The sequence below is a fragment of the Sesamum indicum genome, linkage group LG5 (assembly GCF_026168435.1).
Source record: "Sesamum indicum cultivar Baizhima isolate 11 linkage group LG5, ASM2616843v1, whole genome shotgun sequence".
NCBI classification, from domain to species: Eukaryota; Viridiplantae; Streptophyta; class Magnoliopsida; order Lamiales; family Pedaliaceae; genus Sesamum; species Sesamum indicum.
The window spans coordinates 16,963,355-16,990,492 of NC_142661.1; the positions used below are offsets into that span (position 1 = coordinate 16,963,355).

The following is a 27,138-nucleotide window of genomic DNA, read 5'->3' on the forward strand; positions in this document are numbered from 1 at the left end:
ACTCAAAAGCTATATGATAAGCTACCAAATATACATAATCGCGAGCATTAATTAAAAGTTAAGAATCATATCATCTACAATAATTGAGAAGTGTAATTTCCGAAATTAACATTAATAAAAAGCATCAAGTGGAGTACTGATGGTATGACGACGACCTATAATTACTCAAGTGATGTAATAAAAAGTGAAATGAAGATGACAGTGGTGGGATTATAAGTACAAAAATTCAATAACAGATTCTTTATAAAGTGAAACATTACAAAATTTGCACGTTATGTACCATTTTTGGAACTATTACACAATCTTACGTCTTCGATATAGAAAATGAATAATTAAAAAAAATAACGACCAACAATAATTTAAAAATAAAAATTAAAAGAATAAAATATAAAGTCGATGGTCACACTAAAATAGTTCCATCAACTTTATGAAAAAAAATTTAAAAAAAAAGGATCAGTAATTCCAGTAGCAAAATTTTCCGGAAGGTTCTGACCCGAACTTCAGAAACTCCAAAGCTCCGAAAATAATAATTCCTCGTTGTTGTCTGGCCAATAATCGACGTTGGGCAAAGGTGGTGGCATCAAAAAATCGCCGGAGAAATCATCAAATCCCGGAAATAACCCGAAATCCGTGACGTTATTCTCTGTGCCCGTGGTCAGGATCTGGTCCAGAAACGCATTATCCAGGGGTATATTAGTAAATTCCATGCCCGGCTGAGCCGTTCCATCCGATACAGAAGGACAAGGCGACTCCACATGCTGTAATAACTCCGAAGACGACAGGGAATCCGACTGCGAATCCAAGTTATCGATCCGACCCGAACTCCGAGACCCAGGTTCAGAGTGCGCGAATCTGGCCGCAGCAGCCTGGATCTGCGAGGGAGTCATGGAGCGGCCGTTGAGTATATCCGGCGGGCTGTCGGGGAAATTGAACTTGGCTTTCCTGCCACGGAGGCAAAAGAGTGCGGCGTCGAAGGCACGCGCCGCCTTCTCCGCCGTGTCGTAGGAGCCCAGCCATATCCTCGCCCTGCTGTTGGGCAGCCTAATTTCCGAAACGTATTTACCCCACTTGCGCTTCCTGACGCCCTTGTACTTGCAAGAACCTTCAGAAATCCTCTGTGTCGCGGCGGAGGATGACGGCTGCTGCTCCCCCTGATTAACCAATGATTGCAACATATCAAGAACTTCAACTTCTTGATTAATTTAATTTTTTCTTTTTTGTTTTTTTAATTTTTTTTGGGTTTTTCAGTTTATGGGGAGCGTAGAGAACGCAGCTGAAGATGGGTAGAAATGGCGGCTTGGGCGAGTATATATAATTGACCTGGAGGGGGGGGGGGGGAGTGAGGAGTGGCGTGGGTGGGAGGGTGCAACGAAGAGGAGTGCGTGTTGACAGAACAAGCAGGGACACGTGGGGGCCAAAATCTGGATAAGTAGTCCAAGGGTTGTCTGGTGGGTACGCGGTAGAAGAGAGCACGCGATGGAATTGGAGTTCCTCGTGTACAAATTGAGATGGGACGAGGAAGGACCATATGTACAACCACGCTTTTTGCTTTATTATTTTTTTTAGTTTTTGGGTCATGACGCTTTTTGCTTTACTGCTCGTTTTATTATAAAATTTGACGAGGTAACTGTGTTGTCTGAACTACAGCACAAAGGGTCGTATTATAGAATCTTGTCCGTACCAAATATTTTTCACAGTCAAATTAGTGTAATAAATTGAAAAATATTCTAAAGACATTCCAAATGTGTGTGATTATTGTTGTGGCATGTCTATTATATGTGAATAGTTCGTACGAACTGTGAGCTAATTTTATTGTATTTGAAAAATTAAAATACAAAATAAATTATTATAAATAAAAACATATAGATTAAAATATTAAAATGAGTACAATCTCTATTTAATTTTTCAATTTTTCTCTTTAAAATATATTTTTAATAAATTTGACAAATTCAAAAGGTAATTTCTACGTAGATCTCCTTTGGACTTGGATTTGAATTTTTATAATATTAATTTGAGGACTCACACTTGTAATCCCGAATTAAACAATATAGTTTTGACTTAAAATTTGATGATTTGAAAGTGGATGCGCTACTTGAATCTTCTTGAAAAGATATTTGAATACTTGTAATGATAATTCGAGGACTTAACGCCTGCAATCCTGAACTAAAAGCTATAACTTGTGACGTACCTTTGACAAAAAAGCCAATCTCCACCTTAAATGCCTTTGAATATTCTTGAGCTCGAAAAACTTTGTATAGAGGATTATTTGGCATTCTTATCTTGTTTTGCTCTTCGTTCTCTTTCTCTGTGTTGAATGAGGTTCAAGGACCCGTTTATATAGGTGTCAAAGAGGTAGAATTGTGATGCACTTGACCACCTTCTGTATTATCTCTTTATAATTTAATTTAATTTAATTTAAAGAGATAAATATATTATATATTTGAAATGATATGATTGGTCAAATTGACATTATCTCTTTAATATTTGAATTTTTTAAAGAGTTAATACCACAAATATTTATTTTGATTTGATTGGAGCTACATGCAATTGCTCCACATGACGTGGTTTGATTGGTTGGAATTTTTGACTGCGAAGCATCATTTAATTGGCCGAAATACTTTATTTTGACACTTATCGGTCATTGATTTAATGATAAAAAATATATTAAAATATAATTAAATTGACTATTTATATTTACAATTAATTTTAGTAAATTTTAAAATATAAATAGAAAATTGATAATTAATATATTATTCGACATTTGTATAATTTTATTTGGGTACACAATTCATTTGTCTACGCCAACAAGAGAATATGCTATTAGTGATAAAATATTAAACAATAATTTTAAAATTATCGTAAATATTGTGAAATTTTTATCTTGTCACTATATAATTTTAGTGGCAAAGTTTATGTATAAAGTTGTAACTAAATACAATTAGTGGCACATGTATTGTAACAATAATTTATTGTTACCTAGTCGTCATTATACAGTGCCGCTAATTGTATTTAGTGATAATTTTGTGCACATTTTCTGTCCTTAATTCTTGCTCGTAATATTTATTACAAAATATATATTAGTAAGTATTCAAATCATGAAATTCATTATTGTGATAATTCATATACTCCAATATATTCTGAATCTATGTATAAAACATTCAGGCTGTACCAACCGAATCTAATTTAATTTGAAGTCGAGCATGTATGGATCAATCACGACCATACGACGAAAACTGCATCAGTAGTTCACATCATGACACGGTACAATTCAGCCGTACTTGTAAATATATGATCTCCATACTTAACTTTTGTTATCCTAACTATACTCACGAGCATAATTTCTATACAACCTTACTAACTCAAGTATCAAGATATTATAATTAGGGTTTTTCCAGTACTGTTATCACGAGCTATATTTTACAAAGTTATTTTTAAGTTTCTTAGAGATACTCGGACCTAATCCACAATTATTTATACCTTAAGAACTTAACGAGTCTGAACTCGGATAAGGACTAACTCAATGGTTCCTGAATATGTATGTGAGAACAAAACATAAATAACTTCTCTTTCAGAATTTCGTATTGGATCGAGAAAGAATCTTGCTAGCACGATCTGATGACACGTTGAATGTCGTTCAATCCCAATTACTTATTTACGAGAACTAGTGTGAATCTAATGATTTTTTGAAATTGTAAATTGAAAAATTAACAATATGTTATATTTAAAATATATAATTTAGGAGTGTTCAATACAAACTCAAAGCCCTTTCGCAACAAAGTCGTTTTGTGGGGGCTTGACGGGACAATCATACACGTTTTGAAGTAGAATGTTTGTGACCTCCGGTGAAGACACTCAAGTACAGTCACTTGCAGTCTCATACGTCGGATTCTAATCAACGACAACTCATATCATAACATATTTATTTTTAGTATATGATCAATTACACAAAAAATAGAAACCTATAATTCTAATAATAATTATGATTTCACTGGTTATGAAATAAAATCATCTTAAATAACTATTATTAATCACGATCAAACAAAAATCGATACAAAAACTTGACTTATTCACCAGAAAAATTGTTTTTGCCATGGTTATGAGCCATGACAGATATTTTTTTCATGACTTTTAATCACGAAAAATGTATTGGTCATACCCGTAAAAACTACAATCAACAAGTGTTGTGTGGCTGTAGTCAATGATTTTTTTATTATGACTATTAATTTTTAATTATGACAATTAACCATGATTAGATATATTTCTTGTAGTTTCCAAGTTAAATTTAAATGATCAAACGTTTTGATTGTGAGACATAGGCGATAAGGGTTTTGTGAAGTTCGCCAAACGACCGGCAAGAATTCTACATAATAGAAGGTTAAAATTATAATGCAAAATAAATGTCTAATAATTTAATCCTTGTTTCTTATGTTGTGAATTTTTTAAGCATGGGTCACTAATCTTTTTAGTATAGAAACCATCCTAATTATTATTCTAATAGACGAAACGTGTATAGTATGGGTCACTCTCAAAATCAACAAAATTATTTAGATCCTTATGATTTGTGTGTATCCACGGATTTGAATTTGAAAAAATAATTTTTGAAAAGAAGTATTAAATGATTTTATATAAAATTCATTATTATTTCACGGAAAATAATTCAAGATAAGAGTCGAAGAATTTGAAATTCTTCCTTATCTATATATGAAATTGTCCAAATAATTTTAAAAAGCTTGTTTTTAAAGATTTGAAATTGCCCATCAACCCAAATACAATCTAAAAAAAATGATGTTTTTAAATACCAACACGACCTTTTGCTTCAACGGCAAGGCTGAAGTCTTGAAATTTTTCATTAGAAAGAGGTTCTAGATATAAGTCCTACACGTATAAATTGATAGGATCTTCAGTATTTTGATATATTATATTATTTATCCGATAGTTTCTTAAGAAAATTACAATCCGTCTATTTCTTGGGATAATATTTTTTTCCCATGTAAAGTTAGAATACTAGAGAAATCATAGGATTAAAATCCTAGAATACTATTCTCCCCTATTTTGCTATTTAGAAATAAAATGAAAGTATTATTACTATTATTTATTTAAAGCAAAGGGATTTAAGTTTGACGTCATACACATGATCATCCCCATGTCAGCGCGGTTAGAACCTCTTGAAAGCACATCACTCTCGCAGCCACTCACACCACACACACACACACACACGGGGTGTCTCAATTCTTGAATCGAAACCTCTTAATTATAGAAGCAAAAGTTGGACTAAAATTGCAAGAATTCAACACAAATAAATAAAATTTTTGGTATTCAGAAAAGTCGCACTGTAATTCCATCATATAAAACACATTTACTTGAATGGGAACATTTTGACTGGGGAAGAAAAAGGGTGGAAAAGGGCAGACAGCGCACAACGATGAGACTCCGCGACATCAGCGCTGCCTTTCTCTGAACTCTTTACGTCATCCGTTGGGGTTTCCATCACCCACTCTCCCAACCAAAAACGCATTTCCCATGCATAAATATGGAGATGTAATGCTGTTATTTTCTCTACTATTTGGATTCACAGTTTTAAATAAAAAATTTAAAATTTGTCAAATAAAGTGTTGATGTTAAAAGTAATACTATCGTACTAGCTATTTTGAATAGATATTATAAATTTAAATAGTATATAAATTTTAAATTTGTTTTTTTTTTCTTTTAATAGTGAAGCATCATCTTTTTAATTAAAATAAATTTATGAGGCTCCGATGAAAATAAGTAACATGTTGTTTGAGCAATTGCACACACCATTATTTGAAATTGTTCATAGGAACAAACATGTGTCTTTACCTAGTCATTTATTTGAGGGGTTTATAGAATGAAAAGATTAATACCTCGAAGCATGATAAGTGTTTTTCGACGATAATATTTCATGATCTTTATTCAATGACAAAAATATCAAATGTTTGTATGATTTTATCAGTTAATGAGATTTTTAGATGTCAATCTCACAAGCGGAGTGCTGGCAAGTGGTTCACTGATGATTAGAACCGGAACAAGAAATCTTCTTCTCCTTCTTTTCTTTTGCTCCATTTAAAAAAATTCTTTATGTACTCATTTCTAAGTGAAAATCTGAAGTGGTTGTGATTAGTCCTCTGTGGACCGGCCTTGGTGGTCCTATTTGGATTCTGAGCAACCATGAGAGGTTGCTGGCCTTGGTGGCTGTAGGCTTCTCTCTTCGGATTTGGCTCCTTGAGCCAACCCTTTTTCTGTTTCTGTTTTATCTGATATATTTTTGTAGATATTAAATACTTATATATATTGTAATTCTTAGATTTTTAGATATATTTGTTGATTCTGTAACATTGGTTTGTATAAGAATTTTCGTAACCCTCGGTCTTCTGTAATAGTTGAATAGGGTTTAATCTTTCCTTATAGCATAATCAATGTCCATCTCATTCCACACTTTATAATTATCACATCTTAACTAAAAAATATCACTCTCCATATCAAAAGAATTCATAGGTTAAAATACTACAATACCATATACATGCCCATATTACAAAATATAAACAACAAAGTATTCACTGTCGTCGATGCGAGATGAAATATGTATAGGTAAGGGGAAAATGTAGGTGCAGAAAGAAAGATTTATATCTCGGAGCATGATAAACTTTTGCTCACTACTTCTCATGTGCGCTTCTACAGTAAAGATCAAAAGCAGTCATGTGATCAGTCATGATTACGGCTTATCTTATGTCCGCTCTGATGCGAAACGACACGACAGAATTACTCGTATGGTAATCTCTGCCCACGGCTTACGTTATACTCACAGTAATCCTAATTTTTTTACATACAGAAGCCCTCTGTAGTTAAGACGCAACTATAACATCAATCAACTAAAAAATTTTAGCCAAAATCATTTATCCAACATATACATGAATAATTATGATTGTTTTAAATTGCAACACACACCCTATTTTTTTTCCCTCGTATTATTCAGATTATTTCCACGAAATTCATGTATTAATTTCAAGTTTAGAGTTGGTTGTTGACGCACTTTACTTGAAAATTCTTTCTTTTGTCAACTTTGTGTCCAAATCATGGTTTCATTTACTAGCAAGAATCCATGGTCCATACTTAGACACTTTGAACTTCTTTCCTTCTCAGTCAAACATCTTATCATCGTCTTAGGCCTCCGCGCTTTTTTGATCTTTCCCGACAATCTTGCGCAGTTTGGTATACTATCAACATAACTGCTGCTTCTTTGTACTTTCTTGCATTCCCGTTTTGCCACAACGACTACATCACTTGAAATGACCACCATGTCTTTCTAAATGATAATGATCTATATGCTACATATACATTCATTTATATGTAATTTATGTACCATAAGTCGAATCACATTCGATGCATATACGTAATTTAAAGTTATATTTATTTAAATAAATAATTGACAAATATATTAATTTTTAAAGGATATTTGATAGGAATAAAATATTGTATTAGTCCATTAATATTATTATGTTTAGATATATAGATGATAAAAGATATGGTTAAATTGTTAGGATATATTGTGTTTAGTATTTAGGATTAAGCCAACTGGCACAAAATCCTCCTTTTAAGGAAGATGTTGTACTGGCACATTTGCACGATATCTAGTGAAAATGTAGAAATAAAATGACAGAGAACAATTTCAAGAAAACTTCAACTTCCTACGCTAAATTTCTGGAGCTCCATCTCTGCTCGAATTGGGATAGCCATTTTCTAACTTTTGATCATATCACATAGTATTCATCCCGCTACTGAAGGACTTCTAAAGAATCACGATTTTATTTAATTATGATTAATCATAATTTTTAGAGTCCAGAGAAATTTAATAAAGGAGAATGATTTTAAGTTAGAAGAAGCAAATATTTTAACTTTGATTTAATTCTGAAAACGAAAAAGAGATATAAGTCAACACACATTTTGTATACCAAATTAATTATTATGGGCGCCTTCTATTTAATCAATCGTACTAGATACAACGACACATTTGAGACATTAAAGTTGATGTAAAGTTTCATCGGCACATAAAATATTGTCTCAACTACAGTATGATAACATCAAATAAATTGTCAATAAAATTTTTTTCTGAGTGGTGAGATTTTGAGTTTTATGGATGTAGGTTGGTAGTCTATTTTTAACAGTAATTTCTTGTTTTTTGTTTACTTTGAATATGTTAGTTGATTTAGAAAATCGATATATTCAATTAATATTTGAGTTTGAATGTACTGATATAGCAATAAACAATATATATACTAATATAAATTTTTTATCTATATTTACAAACTTTGGCTAGTGACATCGACGCATCAATTTGTAAATATGATAATTATATCTCTAATTACATCATTTTAAAAATAAATTATAATTATTATTATTTTTTTTAATAAAAGTGACTTCGCGTCAATTTATCGCTATTACACCAATTCTATTGTCATGATGATAATGTCTTAAGTTATTTTTTTAATATTTGATTTGTTGGTTTACAAATTATATATTTTATTTATAATATATACTTTAAAATGTATAAAGTTAATTATTATATACAAATAAAGACGATGTGCCATGACAGCTCGCTAGTACCTATACTATATATTAAGGGAGAGCACTTTTTTTGTGTCTCCTTATTTTTGGTATGCTTTTTTTTCTTTTCTACACACTAACTTCCACATATTCCCACTATCTAAAAGTGGTGAAAATTATTTTTTAAAATAGTAATTTATTTTTAACTAATATATTTTTCTCTTTCTCATACTTTAAATATTCTTTTATAAAATTATTTATTTTTTATAATAATTATTTTCATATTATCAATCTTTTATGCACATGCGTTGAATGTGCCGTGTCCAACCAGTATATATAAAAAAATAATAATAAATAAACTAATTTTAAAACCCTCATATTTAATCCGACCCGACCCAACTCTAGACCAAGTTACCAACCTTAACTATATGTCAACTCCCACATTCCACAATTAAGGCCCAATAACCATTGGAGCCTCCAAATCAAAATGGGTATTGCCCAGAAATTCAACTGTCTTTATCTGGAGCTCCATCCAAATCAAATGCTCCATTTCTAGAACCCTCTTATCCTTTGCAGAAAACCCCCTCTGCTGCAGAACTTTCTAGGGTTTTGTTATCCTCTTTAACGAACCCATCACTCCCACTTCAACACACAATCTCACCACTCAAAAATTCTCCAACTTTTCACACTTCGCAATCAAACATCACACTTTCGAGGTACTGCAATTTGCTTTTCCTGCTTCCTTATCATGAGCTGTTTCTTGTTTCTCGTTATCTGATGGGTTCTTCTATTTTCTCAGAGGCAAGAAAATGGCAACTGTACAGCTTACTTCCGCGGCGTCTTCAATTTCAGCGAAACGGTTTGTTTCATTTGAAGGGCTAAGAGCTTCGAGTGCAGTAAAGGTCTCGTCTTTTTCACCTCTGAAGCAGAATGGGCTCTCCTTAAGGTCGTTTCGTGGCCTTGTTGTTAAGGCTGCTACAGCTGTTGCCCCTAAGGTGTAATTTCTTGCAGTTGATGTAGTAATCTATCCAATAGTTCAACCTTTTACGTTGGTTTTATTCTCATCTTTATCTTTGTCCGATTGAATTTGCAGCTTCTATTGTTTTGAATTTGATGTTCGTACTATTGCTGGTGATTTGTCGTACCTATTTTAGGTGTCTAAATGAATTCAGTGACTCAATATTGGATCTCATTGCCCCCCCCCCCCCCCCCAACAAAACAAAAAAAAAAAAAACTCTTTTTTGTGCCCTATTCTGCTAGTTCAGATTCATTTTTGTTAAACAAAGATTGGCTCATAGAATAGATTTCCGAGTTGCAAGAAATATGTTGAGAATATGAATAGTTATCTTTTTGAAAGATTGAGGTATCTTTTATTTTTTCTTAATGCAACATGGCTTCGGCGTGTGTTTTCTGCCATTGGAGTCCTACTTTTTTCTTTGTTCCATATGACATTTAATTTATGGGTGTATGCATTTCGCATAAATGGAAATTGAATATGCATTGCTGTTGTAGATTGGTTTGGTCCTTCCCACCCTTGATTCTGAAATTCTAACTAATTGATATCATATTGACTGTGGCTCAAGATTATAATTCTTTGGTTCTAGTATCTGTTTGAATAAGCGATGCATTGAGTTTATTGCTTGTGTATTGATGAAGAGGCTCGTGTTTTTTTTTTGTGCGCGCAAATGAAATTACGCATTTTGTTCATGGTTTGCGTTTTTCAACCTTGTCAGTATACTTCTCTGAAGCCATTGGGTGATAGAGTGCTGGTGAAAATTAAGACGGCGGAGGAGAAGACTTTGGGTGGTATCTTACTACCGACAACAGCACAATCGAAACCTCAGGCGGGTGAGGTAGTTGCTGTTGGAGAGGGTCGAACAGTTGGAAAGAACAAGGTGGAGATTGGTGTGAAGGTATTATCAGAACTGAATGCATTTTGATGTCGTGTATATGCTTTTGATTAGTAGATTGACTTACTGGATGATACCTATAGACTGGCACCCAAGTGGTGTACTCAAAGTATGCCGGGACAGAAGTGGAATTCAGTGGATCAAGTCATCTCATCCTTAAGGAGGATGATATTGTTGGTATCCTTGATACTGATGATGTGAAAGATATGAAGCCTCTGAATGACAGAGTTCTCATAAAGGTTGGTCGTGTCTTTCTTCTTCTGTTTCTAATCTATCTCTATGCTTGCCTGGTGATCTAATCCAATCTCATGGAATTTCTCATTGATGCTGCGAGAATGGAGTCAGTGTTTTTCAAGACTTAAATTTTTCTTTCAGTTTATATGTCTAAAAGTTGTTCAAGTTGAATGAATTAATATAAAGCAACGACTATTTGGGAGTAAAAATTAGCAATATCGTCTTTGTATTTTCTGAGCTTGAACATTAGTGCATGCTTTTTATGGGGTGTCTATGCTATGTGATATCTGGTGGGACAATTGTTCTTTCAGGTTGCTGAGGCTGAAGAGAAAACGGCTGGCGGTTTGTACCTAACAGATGCAAGCAAGGAGAAGCCTTCAATTGGCACGGTAAGTGATAATATTTTCTGATATCTTTCTTGACTAACATGAGGACCTCTTCTCTGTATCTGTCTTTCTTTGTGTTCTCATTTTTTTTTCCATCTTCAGCCTTCTAGTTGGTTGAAGCTTGGAGAACTATGAAGCATAATACACCTACCCAATGGTTACTCCTCATTGATTGCAGGTTGTCGCAGTTGGGCCTGGTCCCCTTGACGAGGAAGGCAACAGGAAACCATTATCAGTTGCTCCAGGAAACACAGTTTTGTATTCGAAATACGCTGGCAATGATTTCAAAGGTGCCGATGGGTCGGATTACATAGCACTGCGGGCCTCAGATGTGATGGCTATCCTTTCTTAGCTGGTGTTGCGTCTGCCCTTTTGTTCTGCATCTTCAATAGCTGGAAAAGGTTATAAGCAAATACATTCTTGTAATTTAGACTTGACATCTTTCTTGTAGCTGTGTGAATGTAATCCGTCTAATGATTATTTTCCATACTTGCTATTGGCTTAAAAAATAATACAGTTTCGAGAAACATTTTCTTCCATTACCACTTGGATCCATGTTTTTAACCTTTACAATTTCTAACAGTATCAGGAAAACTAGTATTGATGCAAAATGATAAGATAGAAAGAAAGGCATCTGCTACAATGTGCAACCAGTAAGCTGCTGTAGTCGTTTAAGAAAAGAGAAAGCGTATATCAATGGAGAGAGAGATATAGAGAGATCAACTTTCGTGTATGCTTGCATGCGTCGAGCCTGGTTAGGCACCATTAAGAACACCCATCCGTTATGGGATGTCTTGAATTCAAATATAGTTGGGTGTTCAATTGTGATGTATACCCATGTTATATTTTTTTTTCTTAGTCTACTATTCCAGATTTCTCTTTTACTTTACTTTTTTATATTTTTTTTTCACAAACTTTTATATTTTTAATAAATTCATCGTTTAATTTCTCTTTCTCATTCACTCTGCATTTCTATAGTTCTTTTCTTTACAAACTTATTTGTTCTTTTTATCTCATATTACTGTCCTCTTTTGTTATAAAATATGGCCCATGACCTTATTGATAGGCTTAAACTTAGAATTGTTCAATCCTCTCACATGGATGGCTCTGCCTACTCCATCTCTTCGGTCTATTTACTAGCTCACCCGCTCTCTCCACTCAACCCATTTGCCCGACTCGATCTGTCTTATATTTATATCTCTTTCTGCAAAACCCTAACCCTAATTTATTTACCCTTGCCCCTCGTTTCTTCCACTGGTTTTCCCTCTCTGTTGATTTTCAATCTCTTCTTGGTTTCTTCTCCACCATCTCCCTCCCCCCTCTCTCTCAGAATCAATCTTTCTCTCTCTGATTTCTAAGCCCTACCTCTATAAATACCTTTGGAAGTTTTGGATAAGAATAATAGATTAAGAAATATTCTTCTCTTTTGCTTTGATTAAAGAGGTTCTTTGTGAACTCATTTTTGAGTGGAAATCTGAAGTGGTTGTGATAGTTGATTTTACTTTTATTTTTCGGATTCACTGATGGTGGATATACCTAGTATTTTTTATATGCCACATATGGCAATTACTAGTGTGTGTAAAAAAACTTATACACACGCAAAGACACACTATTTTATACTAGTAAATTTGTTTAATACTATTTTATCTCTTAAAATTCATATAGTTCTTTACACTAAAACTCCCAAAAGTTGGAAATAAATTTTGATCTTGGGAAAAGTATATTTTGAATTATATTAACCCATAATTCAAGTCATAGGACATTATTGTTATTTCTGTAGTAATGTGTAACAAATGTTAAAATTTTTATGGGACATAAATTAGGGAGATAGACAAGTTGAGTCTAGTTAAATACATTATTATTTAAGTTTATTTAAATTATTATCAAATCTGAAAAAATTATGTTTGTATTTGATTGCTTTCTTGATTTAATCGAGCTCGAATTGAATATTGGCCAAACTCAATTAGTTTGATGTTTTCAAGCATATTATGTATGTTTTTTTAGTTCGAGCTAAGTTTTGAAGGAGGGAAGTACAATTTATCATAAGAAGAAAGAAAAATGAAAAAAATGATTTAGCAACATAAATTACAATCTCCTAAACGTCTAGAATTTTGTTTCCATTCTCAATTGTTAATGGAAAATATGCATTTTTAATTTAAAAAATGAGAACAAATTTAGATAGATCAATAAAATTGTATTTTATATTAAATTGTAATGTTAAATTAATATTTTTCTAATAAGAATAGTGTAAACAAAATATTTTCACTTTGATTATTATTACTTCAAAAACTAAAAGTAGAAAATAAAAACATAAACAAACATAAGAAATTCAAAATTTTACTTTTTGTCTCATAGAACAGAAGTATTGCACCGTGGATCCCCTATTTTACAAGATTAACAAATAGCTCCCACAAAATTTAAAAGAATATTGTATTTGTGGTTTTAAAGTCTAATAAATCTGGTCACAGAAAACTAATGTATGTAACGAGGTTGCAATATTTTTTAATTTTATGGGATCAAAACTATTAACTTTATAAAATATGGGGCAAGAAATGCAAACTCCGAGTCCAGTGGGACAAAAAAATGCAATTTTGCCGCTGAAAATTGGAACTGGAAACAAAATGGTGGAAGCTTGTTTAGTGAGGCGAGAGAGATAAGCTACTGCGCAAGGAGGAAGCTTGGAAAAATTCTGAGTGATCTCCGGTACTCCGAATTTCTGTCAGTAATCACGTCCTACTTCCGAAATTCTCATGGAATCTAAAGAGGGGTCGGCGGAAATTGACCAACTGGAAAGGGGCTTGTTGCTGGACGGCGGTGAAGATGAAGGACCTACATTCTATACGGCGTCGTTCTTGGAAGCGGAAGACAATTTCGTGAAATACCAGACGGTTCGGTGGGCTTTGTACTCTTTGCTTTTGGTACTGGCGTGGGGCATCGGTTTGTTCATGCTGATTTATTTGCCTGTGCGGAGGTATATTTTGCGCAAAGATATTCGGTCCCGGAAACTCTATCTCACTTCCAATGCCATTGTTTACAAAGTAATTTGTTCTCATTTTAACTATCCTTTTTTTTTGGTTGTGTTGGTATAAGGGTTTCCGTTTGGTACGTTATGCTAACTTATGATTGGAAGGAAAAAGAATAATAATTTTGTATATGCTATTCGTATTGATTATTTTATGGATGATTGAGCTGAAAAATGAAGTCAGGGAAGTATCCTCGAAAACTTGGTTGGACTGGGTTTTATACTGTTTTTGTAACCTTGTGGTCTATTTTACTATGGCATTCTGTGGCTCAGGTAAGAAGGCCGGTGCCATTTCCGTGCTTTGGAGTTCTGAAGAGAGAGAAGCATATCTTACTGCCCTCGGTGGCAGATGTTGTAATAGAACAGGGTAAAACTGCTCAATTGCATTTATGGTTATTCTTTCTCAGTTTCGGTCTATCTTTCCGCTTTATAGAAAATACAAGTGAAAACCATGTATTTTTTACTGGACACTCCTTGGCAATTTTTAATGTATGAATCAAACTGTGGGCCAAACTGAGTGTCCTTGGTGTTATGAACTGTTTATCTTGAGTACCACTCATGTACGTTTTCCATTAAGTTTTTAATGCAGCAATGTTACTTTTGCTCCCGAATGTTTTATGTTTGACGCCAAAGTTCTATTTGGTGAAAATGCTAGTGATGGACTAACTTGGTCCGGCATTTACCTTGTGATTTTTCTTTTCGAACTTTTGATTGAGTTTTCATGACAAGTTATTGCCGAATTTAATGTTCTTAAGGAAGATATTTTTTGTGTTTGTTTGAATGAGTTAGAAAGGTTTTCCCCGTATTCAAGTCTTAAGATTTTTTTTTAACTTGGTATTTTATCAGGATATCTGCAGTCCCGATTTGGGGTGTACTCTATTAGAATAGAGAATATTGGAGTTAGAAGGCCGCCAAGTGATGATGTCCAAATCCAAGGAGTTGCTAATCCTCATGCTTTCAGAGAGGTATTGCTCATGCTCAAACAATCATAGTTGAGAGCTCCTTCGTTGACCTACCAAATTCACTGAAGACTTATGAGCTGTAGGATTTTCTCACACCATTATGTTTTTTACTTCTCCAGGCTGTTCTTATGCGCCTGTCCAACATGAGAGGTGAGGCATTCTCTAGACAAGTTTCTATTGTTGAAGATGTTTCTACTCCTAGGATTGGTCATTCTGCCATTGCTTCGGTATGCCATACTGTTACTAACAAAGTGAAGCATTGCTTTTCTTCTGTATCATTACTAATATTGCAATGTGAACTAGTCACTTTCGGACTTGTACAGCCTTTTGGCTAAAGGAAACTGCTTCTCTCTCTGTCTCTCTCTCTCTCTCACACACACACACATACACACACATAATTTTACCAAACAATTACTCTTAACCCCTTGTAACATACTATTATTTATTTACTAATTAAGTTTTAACTAAATTTTAACATTATTTTTAAAGACTATCTAGAAGCGCTCATACTTTTTGGTTTATGTTATTTGTGCATAGCTCAAAATCTGTCTTTTCGTTATTATGTTATTAAGTTCTATCGGGATCTGCAGATGTCCCCTTCAATATCACTGAGGCATGATTCTCTTCCTCACCCTGGTGAGGTGGCCATTCTGCAAAAACTAGAGGAAGTTGGCAGTTCAGTGAAGGTTAGAATTACTGAAGTTTACTCTTTCACATATTCTATTCTGTCGCATTATGATATACATGTGGAATCTTTGCAGAGAGTTCAAACTTTGATTCAAGAGCAGAACCTTCAAAAACAGGAATTGTCAGATTGAGGTAAACTCCTTGTGTACAATAGATTATCTTCTACTGAGTGCCTGAGCAATATGCCCATATACAAAGCATTTCTCTCTTCTTGATGAGTTGTTATATACCTCTATTTGCAGACTGCTAACATTTAGGTCAGTAAGAATGAGGCTCTTAACAATTAGATTCAAGCTTTAAGATGCTCTAAGTTATACTCTTCACCTCCATTCATCTTTCATTAGCATTGTGGAGAGTGGTTGCGACACCCTTACCAACAGAATGGCTTTAGAGTCGAAATAGTCTGCTATCAGAATATGCTGTTTTTATCTTTACTGTTCATATTTTGATTTGAGTTCACAACTTTGTAGATGTTATATCAGCTATAGTTGAGCTTAGATGACTCAAATCCCTAACTTTTTTTAAGGAGCTCAATACCCCACATTGCATTATTGCGGAGGGCAGGAATTGCATTCATTTCTCAAATTTTCTTCAATAAATTACATTCCACAGAAATTACAATGATGAAATTTCACCTACTGATGTACTCACTTAATATTTTTACTTCCATGCAGAATGATGCTTAATCGGTCACGGCATTTTGTGTTTCCTCACATATTTTGATGTAGATGCCATTACTTCAAGTTGAGCTACCATCTCGTGGCTAACTTTTTCATGATGTCCCTGAACTTGCTCATGATGCAATTACATCACTCAGTTTCATTTAATTAATGAGTTCTCCAGCATTTCAGAGTGTCAAAGGTCCATCCATTCTTTAATTTGTATTACATGATTTCTATACCCTGATGGCTCGAGCTTAGTTTCTGGACTTTTATCTTTTCTTGTCATCGTTCTGTAAATATTCTAAATTCAACGTTGTTGTGATGTTCTTTTTGTATCAAACCTGTATACATGATCTCTGCAGCCTCGTCTTTTATCATTTCTGTTCTTCCTTCATCCTCCTTTTGAAATGCCATATTCTCTGTGAGCAGGGCAGGTGTTATTTGGACTCGTTTGGTCTCATTTTGTTTCCTTTCTACTGGGGATGTGAGTAACAGGGCAGGTTGGTATATCACTTGGGCTCCGGAGGTTTCTTGGAGCGTTCAAGAGTACGTTTTTTCAGTATGCATTTGACACTTTTAAAAGGTGTTACAGATAATTAATGAGTAATAGTTATAGGTCAAGTATAGAATTCAGTTTACTTACTTTAAGTTGAGCATCCGTATCCCTAGCTAGGTAGGTTTCTCCTGTATTTTATATATTCATACCATTGAGGTCTTGGGTTTCCAAAATAGTGTAAAAGGAAGTGCACCAAATCATTGCTATTTAACTCGGATTTGTTCTAAAAAAGTCGAGGTATTTCAATTTGTTTGTATGGTCAGACAAAGTAAGTGTAAACTTCTGAAATTATTTTAATATTGAACATTGGACTTATAAGAGTTTCGAATCAAATCTCTTTAGACTCTCATGGTGGTGTGCTCCAGTCCACTTACGAAACTTTTGTTATTGGGTCATCCATACACTTTGCATGTTTCTAGCGATTCACATGGTATCATCAAATGATAACAAGTTATTCATGTGAAATTTATAAGTACAATAATACTCAATTAATATTCAATAGAATAAGAGTGAACATAATTTAAGCAAGAATTTTAGGGCAGGTGTTAGTGGTTGCCCCTCTTTCTAACCTTTGTTTCCTCTACTTAGAAATTTCGGCACATCCGATCTACCAACAACACCGGATTGGACAAATGTGGTGGCTTACCTATTTCCATATTGCATTGCTTTCTTCTTTAGGTAATCTCTGTTGACAAAAACATCATTTTCTCCATTAAATTAAAATAATAATAATAATAATAATAATAATAATAACTATACCATTCTAAAATATCCAATGTAAGAAGTGAATAATATACCACATGAAGTATGGAACATGTTGATTCATGATTTTTTTTTCTTAGTTATAAATATAAGAATAAATTAAAATGATACTTTTTTTTAGGATGGACCTTATTATGTAGATATTACATGTTCTTTGTCTTGATGAGTTGTTACTGACTGGGTGTTTGTGTAAAAAATTTTTAATTACAACCATCCAGGAGCATTTTTGTAATTTTGTCAAAGATAAAGGGTGCTTGTGTAATTAAACTTAACCAATAGAGGATGCTATGTAATTTACCCTATAACTAAGATCTGCATTATCTTTTCTTACTAATATAATTCATTAGTATATTTAAATATTAAAAAGTAATCAAATATGTTAATAATTCCAAGTAAAAAATCAAGTGAAACAAATAAATGGTAAATATTTATTGGACACGAACTCACTCTCTTGATTGTAAGTTCTCAGCTTTGCTACTTCAACATACTGCTATTAGTACTGTTACATCATCATCATCATCATCATCATCATCATCATCATCATCATCATCGTCATCGTCATCTTCGTATTGGTCGTCATCATCATCGTCATTACTGCTATTAGTACTGTTACAACTTCCACCTTCTTGTGCCTGTGCTACTTTAAGACAAAGCATTATTATATGCATAACATAACACTTTGTGCATAACATAGCACTATAATCTCATCACATGGTTGATATTTATAATTACATTATAAATTTAATTGTTAATAATCAGTATATGTTAATTATTGGTATCGAATGTGTATAATTAATCGGATTAACAACTACTATCAAAATAAATTAATATCTACATATTGATGGGACTCAGACTCATGACTTTTTATTCAAGATGTCGCAACTTTGTTAGTTAAGCTAAATTTCATAATAGCCGTCAATTATCCATAATTGTTATTTTAACTCTCGATTAATTTCATTTGATCACCTTAATGACCCTCCATCTTTATTCATTCCCTCTACATGTATTTTGTAATTTAAAGTTATTAATATATTTTATATTAGCATTTAATAGCGGAATATATCAAATAATATAATAAATCATATCTATAAAACAAAACAAGAAAAAATGAAAATTAAAAACACGACGTGGTCGTTAATTTATTGGGACCGCATGGGCCGTACGATAATGTTTCGACCTATAAATGGAACAGTTCAACCCAATTAGTATCATGCAAAAATGTGCTTAAATAGGAATTAATTTTTTAATAGAATATAATTACACCAATATCAGTAAATTAAGTAAGTATGATTTAACACTACAAAAAAAAATTGAGAATTTGTAACGGCTATGTGGCCGTTCAAAAATGCACTGCTTTTATTGTGTATTTGTAACGGATTGGATGTAATGACATCATGGAAGAGCTGATAAAAATTTACCTTTTTGGTAATGGCTAAAGTCAATGAAGAAGTCGTTACAATTTTTTTGTATCCGTAAAGTCGTTAAAAATTTACAGCCGTTACACTTTGTAACGATTTTTGTAATGATTTCTGAAATTAGGGATGGCCAACTTTTCTCATTTTGCCAGCAGTTACAGAACACATTACATATACTTGGTTGTTACTATTTTTCTATAATATTTAACAGTGATATTTGTAATGGTCTTGAAGAAAAATTAGAAGCCATTACAATTATCGTGGAAAAAACCGCGAGAAACCGTATAATAAGAAGGTATTACAAAATCCGCGTCATTAGGAAAGACTTTTTTTATAGATAGTATTACAAAAGTTGTTCCAAAGGCGGACATGATAACAACTGTATTTTTTAACGACTAGTTTTCAACGGCTATATTGGTCGTTCCAAAAGCGGTTAGAAAGGCTATTACAAAATAGATTATATATAATTGTGTTGCAAGTTGTTTCATTTCATTTCATTTATTATAGAAATTCTTATTAACCACACGCACTCTTAATATTTTGATTTTCGTGCATATACACTTGTTCAGTTAGATTATTACTTATTTTTTGAACTGTCAACTATTGATCATCTCTTAAGTTGGTTGACTAGGTAACAACGACTACTTTAATCCATTTATGTTAATTAAATTAATTGTATTTTACTTATTTTAGCTTTATGATTTTTTGATTTTATATGTTATGTATTCCTATATAGTATAATGTAATATTTATAAATTTATAGGTCATCGAATTATATAATTATATATATACGTGTGAACATGCTGTGATATATATAATTATGTTACGAGAATTGAGGAGATGGATGTATCACAAGAACCTCTCGAGAAGGATAGGTCTTAGACCGGAGCTTGAGGATGGGGTTAAGACTTTTGTAAAATGGCCAAGTATCAGCATGTATATACGAATTGAGACAAAATTAGATTCTCTTTTCGGAAGTGCAAAAACACAAAGTTCAGAACACTTGACGATGTCAGGTTTACCTATCTCTTTTATTTTTCCTCACTTGTTTCTCTCCACTTTTTCATCCCGAAAGTAGGGAATAAAAAGAGAGAAGCTATTGATGATGGCGCAAAAAATCGAGAAAATGGGGAAAAGACGATGAGGATGAATAAATTTGGCCTAGAAAAAAGAATAAGAAGGCGAAGAGTTTCAATTATCTAAAAATGGGAACTGGGTCGGGTAGTAGGTGGATCGGGCCGGCGGGTCGAGTCTTGCCTTCCAGGTGGTGGGTGGGGGTTGTGGCTTGGGCCCACCGAATTTGATCTTGGACTAATTTTTCAATAATTATAATTGGACTTCTCATGGCGATGAGAGAGTGGAGGAGTACTTTGATGCTGTGATTTTCCCTTTAGTACTGCAGGGAGCAAACCCCAACTGTTCTTGTCAAGGGTAAGTATTCACACTGGGAAGATGAACACTTGATGGATTGGGCACAGAGAATGATTTCTTATGCACCTCAGCCGAGTTATTTTTCTTCTTACGAGGTCCTGTCCTATTGATGTCAGTTCTAGTTCATATTATTATGGCGGTAAATATGGCGAAACTAAGGTGACATCCTACACGAGAAAAAGGATTGTGTAGATAGAAATGAAGACTAGAAATTGAAGTACAATGACAAATGTAACAAGACGCATAGGGCATTCGTTGGCGCTGAAAATAAAAGCAACACCTCACTTCATCTATGTTCAAAATTGAAGTAAAACATATTCCACCATAACACACACATACACATACACACACCCCACACGCGCACTACCAACACACAAACATACACATGCACACACACCACACACACACACTCACCCCACACGCGCACACCCAAACACAAACACACACACAATTACACACACCCCACACACACACACACCCCCACACACGCACACACAAACAAACACACACACACCCCACATGCGCACACCCAAACAAACACACACACACACACACCACACACACATATACATGCGCACACACCACACACACACACACACACATACACGCGCACACACCACACACACACACACCCCACACTCACACGCTCACACACCACACACACTCCCCACACTCATACACGCACACACCACACACACACACACATCCATAAATAATCATGAAACGTGGCGAAATATGTGAACATGCAGTGATATATATAATCGTGTTACGGGAATTGAGGAGATGAATGCATCATAAGAATCTCTCGAGAGGAATAGGCGGTGGGTCGGGTCTGGCCTTCCAGGTGGTGGGTGGGGGTTGTGGCTTGGGCCTTTGGTCCTGAACTAATTTTTCAATAATTATAATTGGACTTCTCATGGTGATGAGAGTGTGGAGGAGTACTTTGATGCTGTGATTTTCCCTTCAGTACCGGAGGGAGCAAACCCCAACTGTTCTTGTCAAGGGTAATTATTCACACTGGGAAGATGAACACTAGATGGATTGGGCTCAGAGAATGATTTTTTATGCACCTCAGCCGAGTTATTTTTCTTCTTCTCACGATGGTGTGCCTGATGACGATACGAGGTCCTGTCCTATTGATGTAAGTTCTAGTTCATATTATTATGGCGGTGAATATGGCGAAACTAAGGTGACATCCTACACGAGAAAAAAGATTGTGTAGATAGAAATGAAGACTAGAAATTGAAGTATAATGACAAATGTAACAAGACGCAAAGGGCTTTCGTTGTCGCTGAAGATAAAAGCAACACCTCACTTCATCTATGTTCAAAATTGAAGTAAAACATGTTCTACCATAACACACACACACACATACACACACCCCACACGCGCACATACAAACACACAAACATACACACGCACACACACCACACACACACACCCACACACACACACACACACACTCACCCCACACGCGCACACCCAAACACACACACACACACACACCCCACACACGCACACACAAACACACACACACACCCCCCCACACATATACACACGCACACACAAACACACACACACACACACACACACCCCACACGCGCACACCCAAACAAACACACAGACACACACACACTCCACACACACATAAACATGCACACACACCACACACACACACACACCCCACACTCACACACTCACATACCACACACACACACTCCCCACACTCATACACGCACACACCACAGACACACACACATCCATAAATAATCATGAAACGTGGCGAAATATGTGAACATGCAGTGATATATATAATCATGTTACGGGAATTGAGGAGATGGATGCATCATAGGAATCTCTCGATAAGAATAGGCGGTGGGTCGGGTCTGGCCTTCCAGGTGGTGGGTGGGGGTTGTGGCTTGGGCCTTTGGTCCTGAACTAATTTTTCAATAATTATAATTGGACTTCTCATGGCGATGAGAGTGTGGAGGAGTACTTCGATGCTGTGATTTTCCCTTCAGTACCGGAGGCAGCAAACCCCAACTGTTCTTGTCAAGGGTAATTATTCACACTAGGAAGATGAACACTAGATGGATTGGGCACAGAGAATGATATTTTATGCACCTCAGCCGAGTTATTTTTCTTCTTCTCACGATGGTGTGCCTGATGACGATACGAGGTCCTGTCCTATTGATGTCAGTTCTAGTTCATATTATTATGGCGGTAAATATAGCGAAACTAAGGTGACATCCTACACGAGATAGAAATGATTGTGTAGATAGAAATGAAGACTAGAAATTGAAGAACAATGACAAATGTAACAAGACGCAGAGGGCTTTCGTTGGCGCTGGAAATAAAAGCAACACCTCACTTCATCTATGTACAAAATTGAAGTAAAACATTTCTACCATAACACACACATACACATACACACACCCCACACGCGCACATACAAACACACAAACATACACACGCACACACACCACACACACACACCCACACATACACACACACACTCACCCCACACGCGCACACCCAAACACACACACACATACACACACCCCACACACGCACACACAAACACACACACACACCCCACACACGCACACACAAACACACACACACACCCCCACACATATACACACGCACACACAAACACACACACACACACCCCACACGCGCACACCCAAACAAACACACACGCACACACACATATACATGCGCACACACCACACACACACACACACACCCCACACTCACACACTCACATACCACACACACACACTCCCCACACTCACACACACTCCCCACACTCGCACACCCAAACAAACACACACACACACATACATGCGCACACACCACACACACACACCCCACACTCACACACTCACACACCACACACACACCACACAGACACACCCCACACTCACACACTCACACACCACACACACACTCCCCACACTCATACACGCACACACCACACACACACACATCCATAAATAATCATGAAACTTGGCGAAATATGTGAACATGCAGTGATATATATAATCATGTTACGGGAATTGAGGAGATGGATGCATCATAAGAATCTCTCGAGAAGAATAAGCGGTGGGTCGGGTCTGGTCTTCCAGGTGGTGGGTGGGGGTTGTGGCTTGGGCCTTTGGTCCTGGACTAATTTTTCAATAATTATAATTGGACTTCTCATGGCGATGAGAGTGTGGAGGAGTACTTTGATGCTGTGATTTTCCCTTTAGTACCGGAGGGAGCAAACCCCAACTGTTCTTGTCAAGGGTAATTATTCACACTGGGAAGATGAACACTAGATGGATTGGGCGCAGAGAATGATTTTTTATGCACCTCAGCTGAGTTATTTTTCTTCTTCTCACGATGGTGTGCCTGATGACGATACGAGGTCCTGTCCTATTGATGTCAGTTCTAGTTCATATTATTATGGCGGTAAATATAGCGAAACTAAGGTGACTTCCTACACGAGATAGAAATGATTGTGTAGATAGAAATGAAGACTAGAAATTGAAGAACAATGACAAATGTAACAAGACGCAGAGGGCATTCGTTGGCGCTGAAGATAAAAGCAACACCTCACTTCATCTATGTTCAAAATTGAAGTAAAACATGTTCTACCATAACACACACATACACATACACACACCCCACACGCGCACATACAAACACACAAACATACACACGCACACACACCACACACACACACCCACACACACACACACACACTCACCCCACACGCACACACCCAAACACACACACACACACACATACACACACCCCACACACGCACACACAAACACACACACACACCCCACACACGCACACACAAACACTCACACACACACCCCCACACATATACACACGCACACACGCACACACACACACACACACCCCACACGCGCACACCCAAACAAACACACACACACACACAACACACACACATATACATGCGCACACACCACACACACACACACACACCCCACACTCACACACTCACATACCACACACACACACTCCCCACACTCACACACACTCACATACCACACACACACACTCCCCACACTCACACACACTCACCCCACACGCGCACACCCAAACAAACACACACACACACACACACACATACCCCACACTCACACACACCACACACACTCCCCACACTCATACACGCACACACCACACACACACACATCCATAGATAATCGTGAAACTTGGCGAAATATGTGAACATGCAGTGATATATATAATCATGTTACGGGAATTGAGGCGATGGATGCATCATAAGAATCTCTCGAGAAGGATATGTCTTAGACCGGAGCTTGAGGATGGGTTTAAAATTTTTGTAGAATGGGCCAAGTGTCAGCATGTACATGCGAATGGAGACAAACTTAGATGCTCTTTTTGGAAGTGCAAAAACACAAAGTTCAGAACACCCGACGATGTAAATTATCACTTGTATATGCGAGATGTTTAGGCCAGAATATCATTGTTGGGAATTTACCCACGCTGTGAGCCCACAAAGCAAAAACAATTATTAGAGCGGAATGCAAACCAATATAACAATGATTACAGATTAATAGGAACAGTGAGAAAAAACAACAATGATAAATAATTTCAGCTCAGGGAGCAGGATCCAATGGGGAAGACCACAACCACAAAGGCCGGCAACCCAACCACCAATTGCTCAACCCACCAAGGGACTATAGCCACCAAGGCTAACCTACACCACCAAAGCACACATGTGGCCACCAAGGTACCATCAAACCACTTAGGTTTACCTATCTCTTTTATTTTTCCTCGTTTCTCTCTACGTTTTCATCCCGAAAGTAGTGGATAAAAAGAGAGAAGCTATTGATGATGGCGCAAAAATTCGAGAAAATGGGAAAAAGACGATGAGGGTGAATAAATTCGGCCAAGAAAAAAGAATAAGAAGGCGATGAGTTTCAATCATATAAAAATGAGAACTGGGTCGGGTAGTAGGTGGATCGGGCCGGTGGGTCGGGTCTGGACTTCTAGGTGGTGGGTGGGGGTTGTGGCTTGGGCCTTTGGTCATGGACTAATTTTTCAATAATTATAATTGGACTTCTCATGGCGATTAGAGTGTGGAGGAGTACTTTGATGCTGTGATTTTCCCTCCAGTACCGGAGGGAGCAAACCCCAACTGTTCTTATCAAGGGTAATTATTCACAGTGGGAAGATGAACACTAGATGGATTGGGCGCAGAGAATGATTTTTTATGCACCTCAGCCAAGTTATTTTTCTTCTTCTCACGATGGTGTGCCTGATGACGATACAAGGTCCTGTCCTATTGATGTCAGTTCTAGTTCATATTATTATGGCTGCAAATATGGCGAAACTAAGGTAACATCCTATATGAGAAAAAGGATTGTGTAGATAGAAATGAAGACTAGAAATTTAAGTATAATGACAAATGTAACAAGACGCAGATGGTATTCGTTGGCGCTGAAGATAAAAGCAACACATCACTTCTTCTATGTTCAAAATTGAAGTAAAACATGTTCTAACATAACACGCACATACACATACACACACCCCACATGCGCACATACAAACACACAAACATACACACGCACACACACCCCACACACACACACCCACACACACACTTACCCTACACGCGCACACCCAAACACACACACACACACACATACACACACCCCACACACGCACACACAAACACACACACACACCCCACACACGCACACACAAACACAAACACACTCACACACCCCACACATGCACACACAAACACACACACACACCCCCACACATATACACACGCACACACAAACACCCACACACCCCACACATGCACACACAAACACACACACACACACACCCCCACACATATACAAACGCACACACAAACACACACGCACACACACCCTACACGCGCACACCCAAACAAACACACACACACACACACATATACACGCGCACACACACACCCCACACTCACACACTCACACACCACACACACACACTCCCCACACTCACACAGACTCACCCCACAGACGCACACCCAAACACACACACACACACACACACACACACACACACACACCCCACACACGCAAACACAAACACACACACACACCCCCACACATATACACGCGCACACACCACACACACACACACCCCACACGCGCACACCCAAACAAACACACACACACACACACATACACGCGCACACACCACACACACACTCCCTACACTCATACACGCACACACCACACACACACACATCCATAAATAATCGTGTAACTTGGCGAAATATGTGAACATGCAGTGATATATATAATCATGTTACGGGAATTGAGGCGATGGATGCATCATAAGAATCTCTCGAGAAGGATAGGTCTTAGACCGGAGCTTGAGGATGGGTTTAAGACTTTTGTAGAATGGGCCAAGTGTCAGCATGTACATACGAATGGAGACAAACTTAGATGCTCTTTTCGGAAGTGCAAAAACACAAAGTTCAGAACACCCGGCGATGTAAATTATCAC

General features: G+C 36.3%; 2 protein-coding genes and 1 pseudogene across 3 annotated transcripts; 2 read left to right on the plus strand and 1 right to left on the minus strand.

Moving 5' to 3' along the window:
• Positions 1 to 210: 210 nt before the first annotated feature.
• On the minus strand, positions 211 to 1,285 carry LOC105161950 (ethylene-responsive transcription factor ERF017 pseudogene; annotated as a pseudogene).
• Positions 1,286 to 9,114: 7,829 nt separating this feature from the next.
• LOC105161951 (20 kDa chaperonin, chloroplastic) lies at positions 9,115 to 11,631 on the plus strand. The gene is made up of 6 exons (XM_011079831.3): positions 9,115 to 9,275; positions 9,359 to 9,554; positions 10,293 to 10,472; positions 10,553 to 10,708; positions 11,015 to 11,092; positions 11,268 to 11,631. Exons 2-6 carry the CDS (start codon positions 9,369 to 9,371, stop codon positions 11,439 to 11,441), a joined length of 774 nt encoding a protein of 257 aa, XP_011078133.1. The 5' UTR covers positions 9,115 to 9,275; positions 9,359 to 9,368; the 3' UTR covers positions 11,442 to 11,631.
• Positions 11,632 to 13,676: 2,045 nt separating this feature from the next.
• LOC105161952 (uncharacterized) lies at positions 13,677 to 17,151 on the plus strand. 2 transcript variants are annotated; one of them, XM_011079833.3, is made up of 7 exons: positions 13,677 to 14,127; positions 14,385 to 14,478; positions 14,958 to 15,076; positions 15,193 to 15,300; positions 15,664 to 15,759; positions 15,835 to 15,892; positions 16,852 to 17,151. In XM_011079833.3, exons 1-6 carry the CDS (start codon positions 13,840 to 13,842, stop codon positions 15,889 to 15,891), a joined length of 762 nt encoding a protein of 253 aa, XP_011078135.1. In that variant the 5' UTR covers positions 13,677 to 13,839; the 3' UTR covers position 15,892; positions 16,852 to 17,151. The 2 variants fall into 2 exon arrangements, with proteins under 2 accessions (XP_011078135.1, XP_011078134.1); XM_011079832.3 differs by lacking the exon at positions 16,852 to 17,151 and adding an exon at positions 16,435 to 16,783 and having other exon boundaries at positions 13,678 to 14,127.
• Positions 17,152 to 27,138: the final 9,987 nt, after the last annotated feature.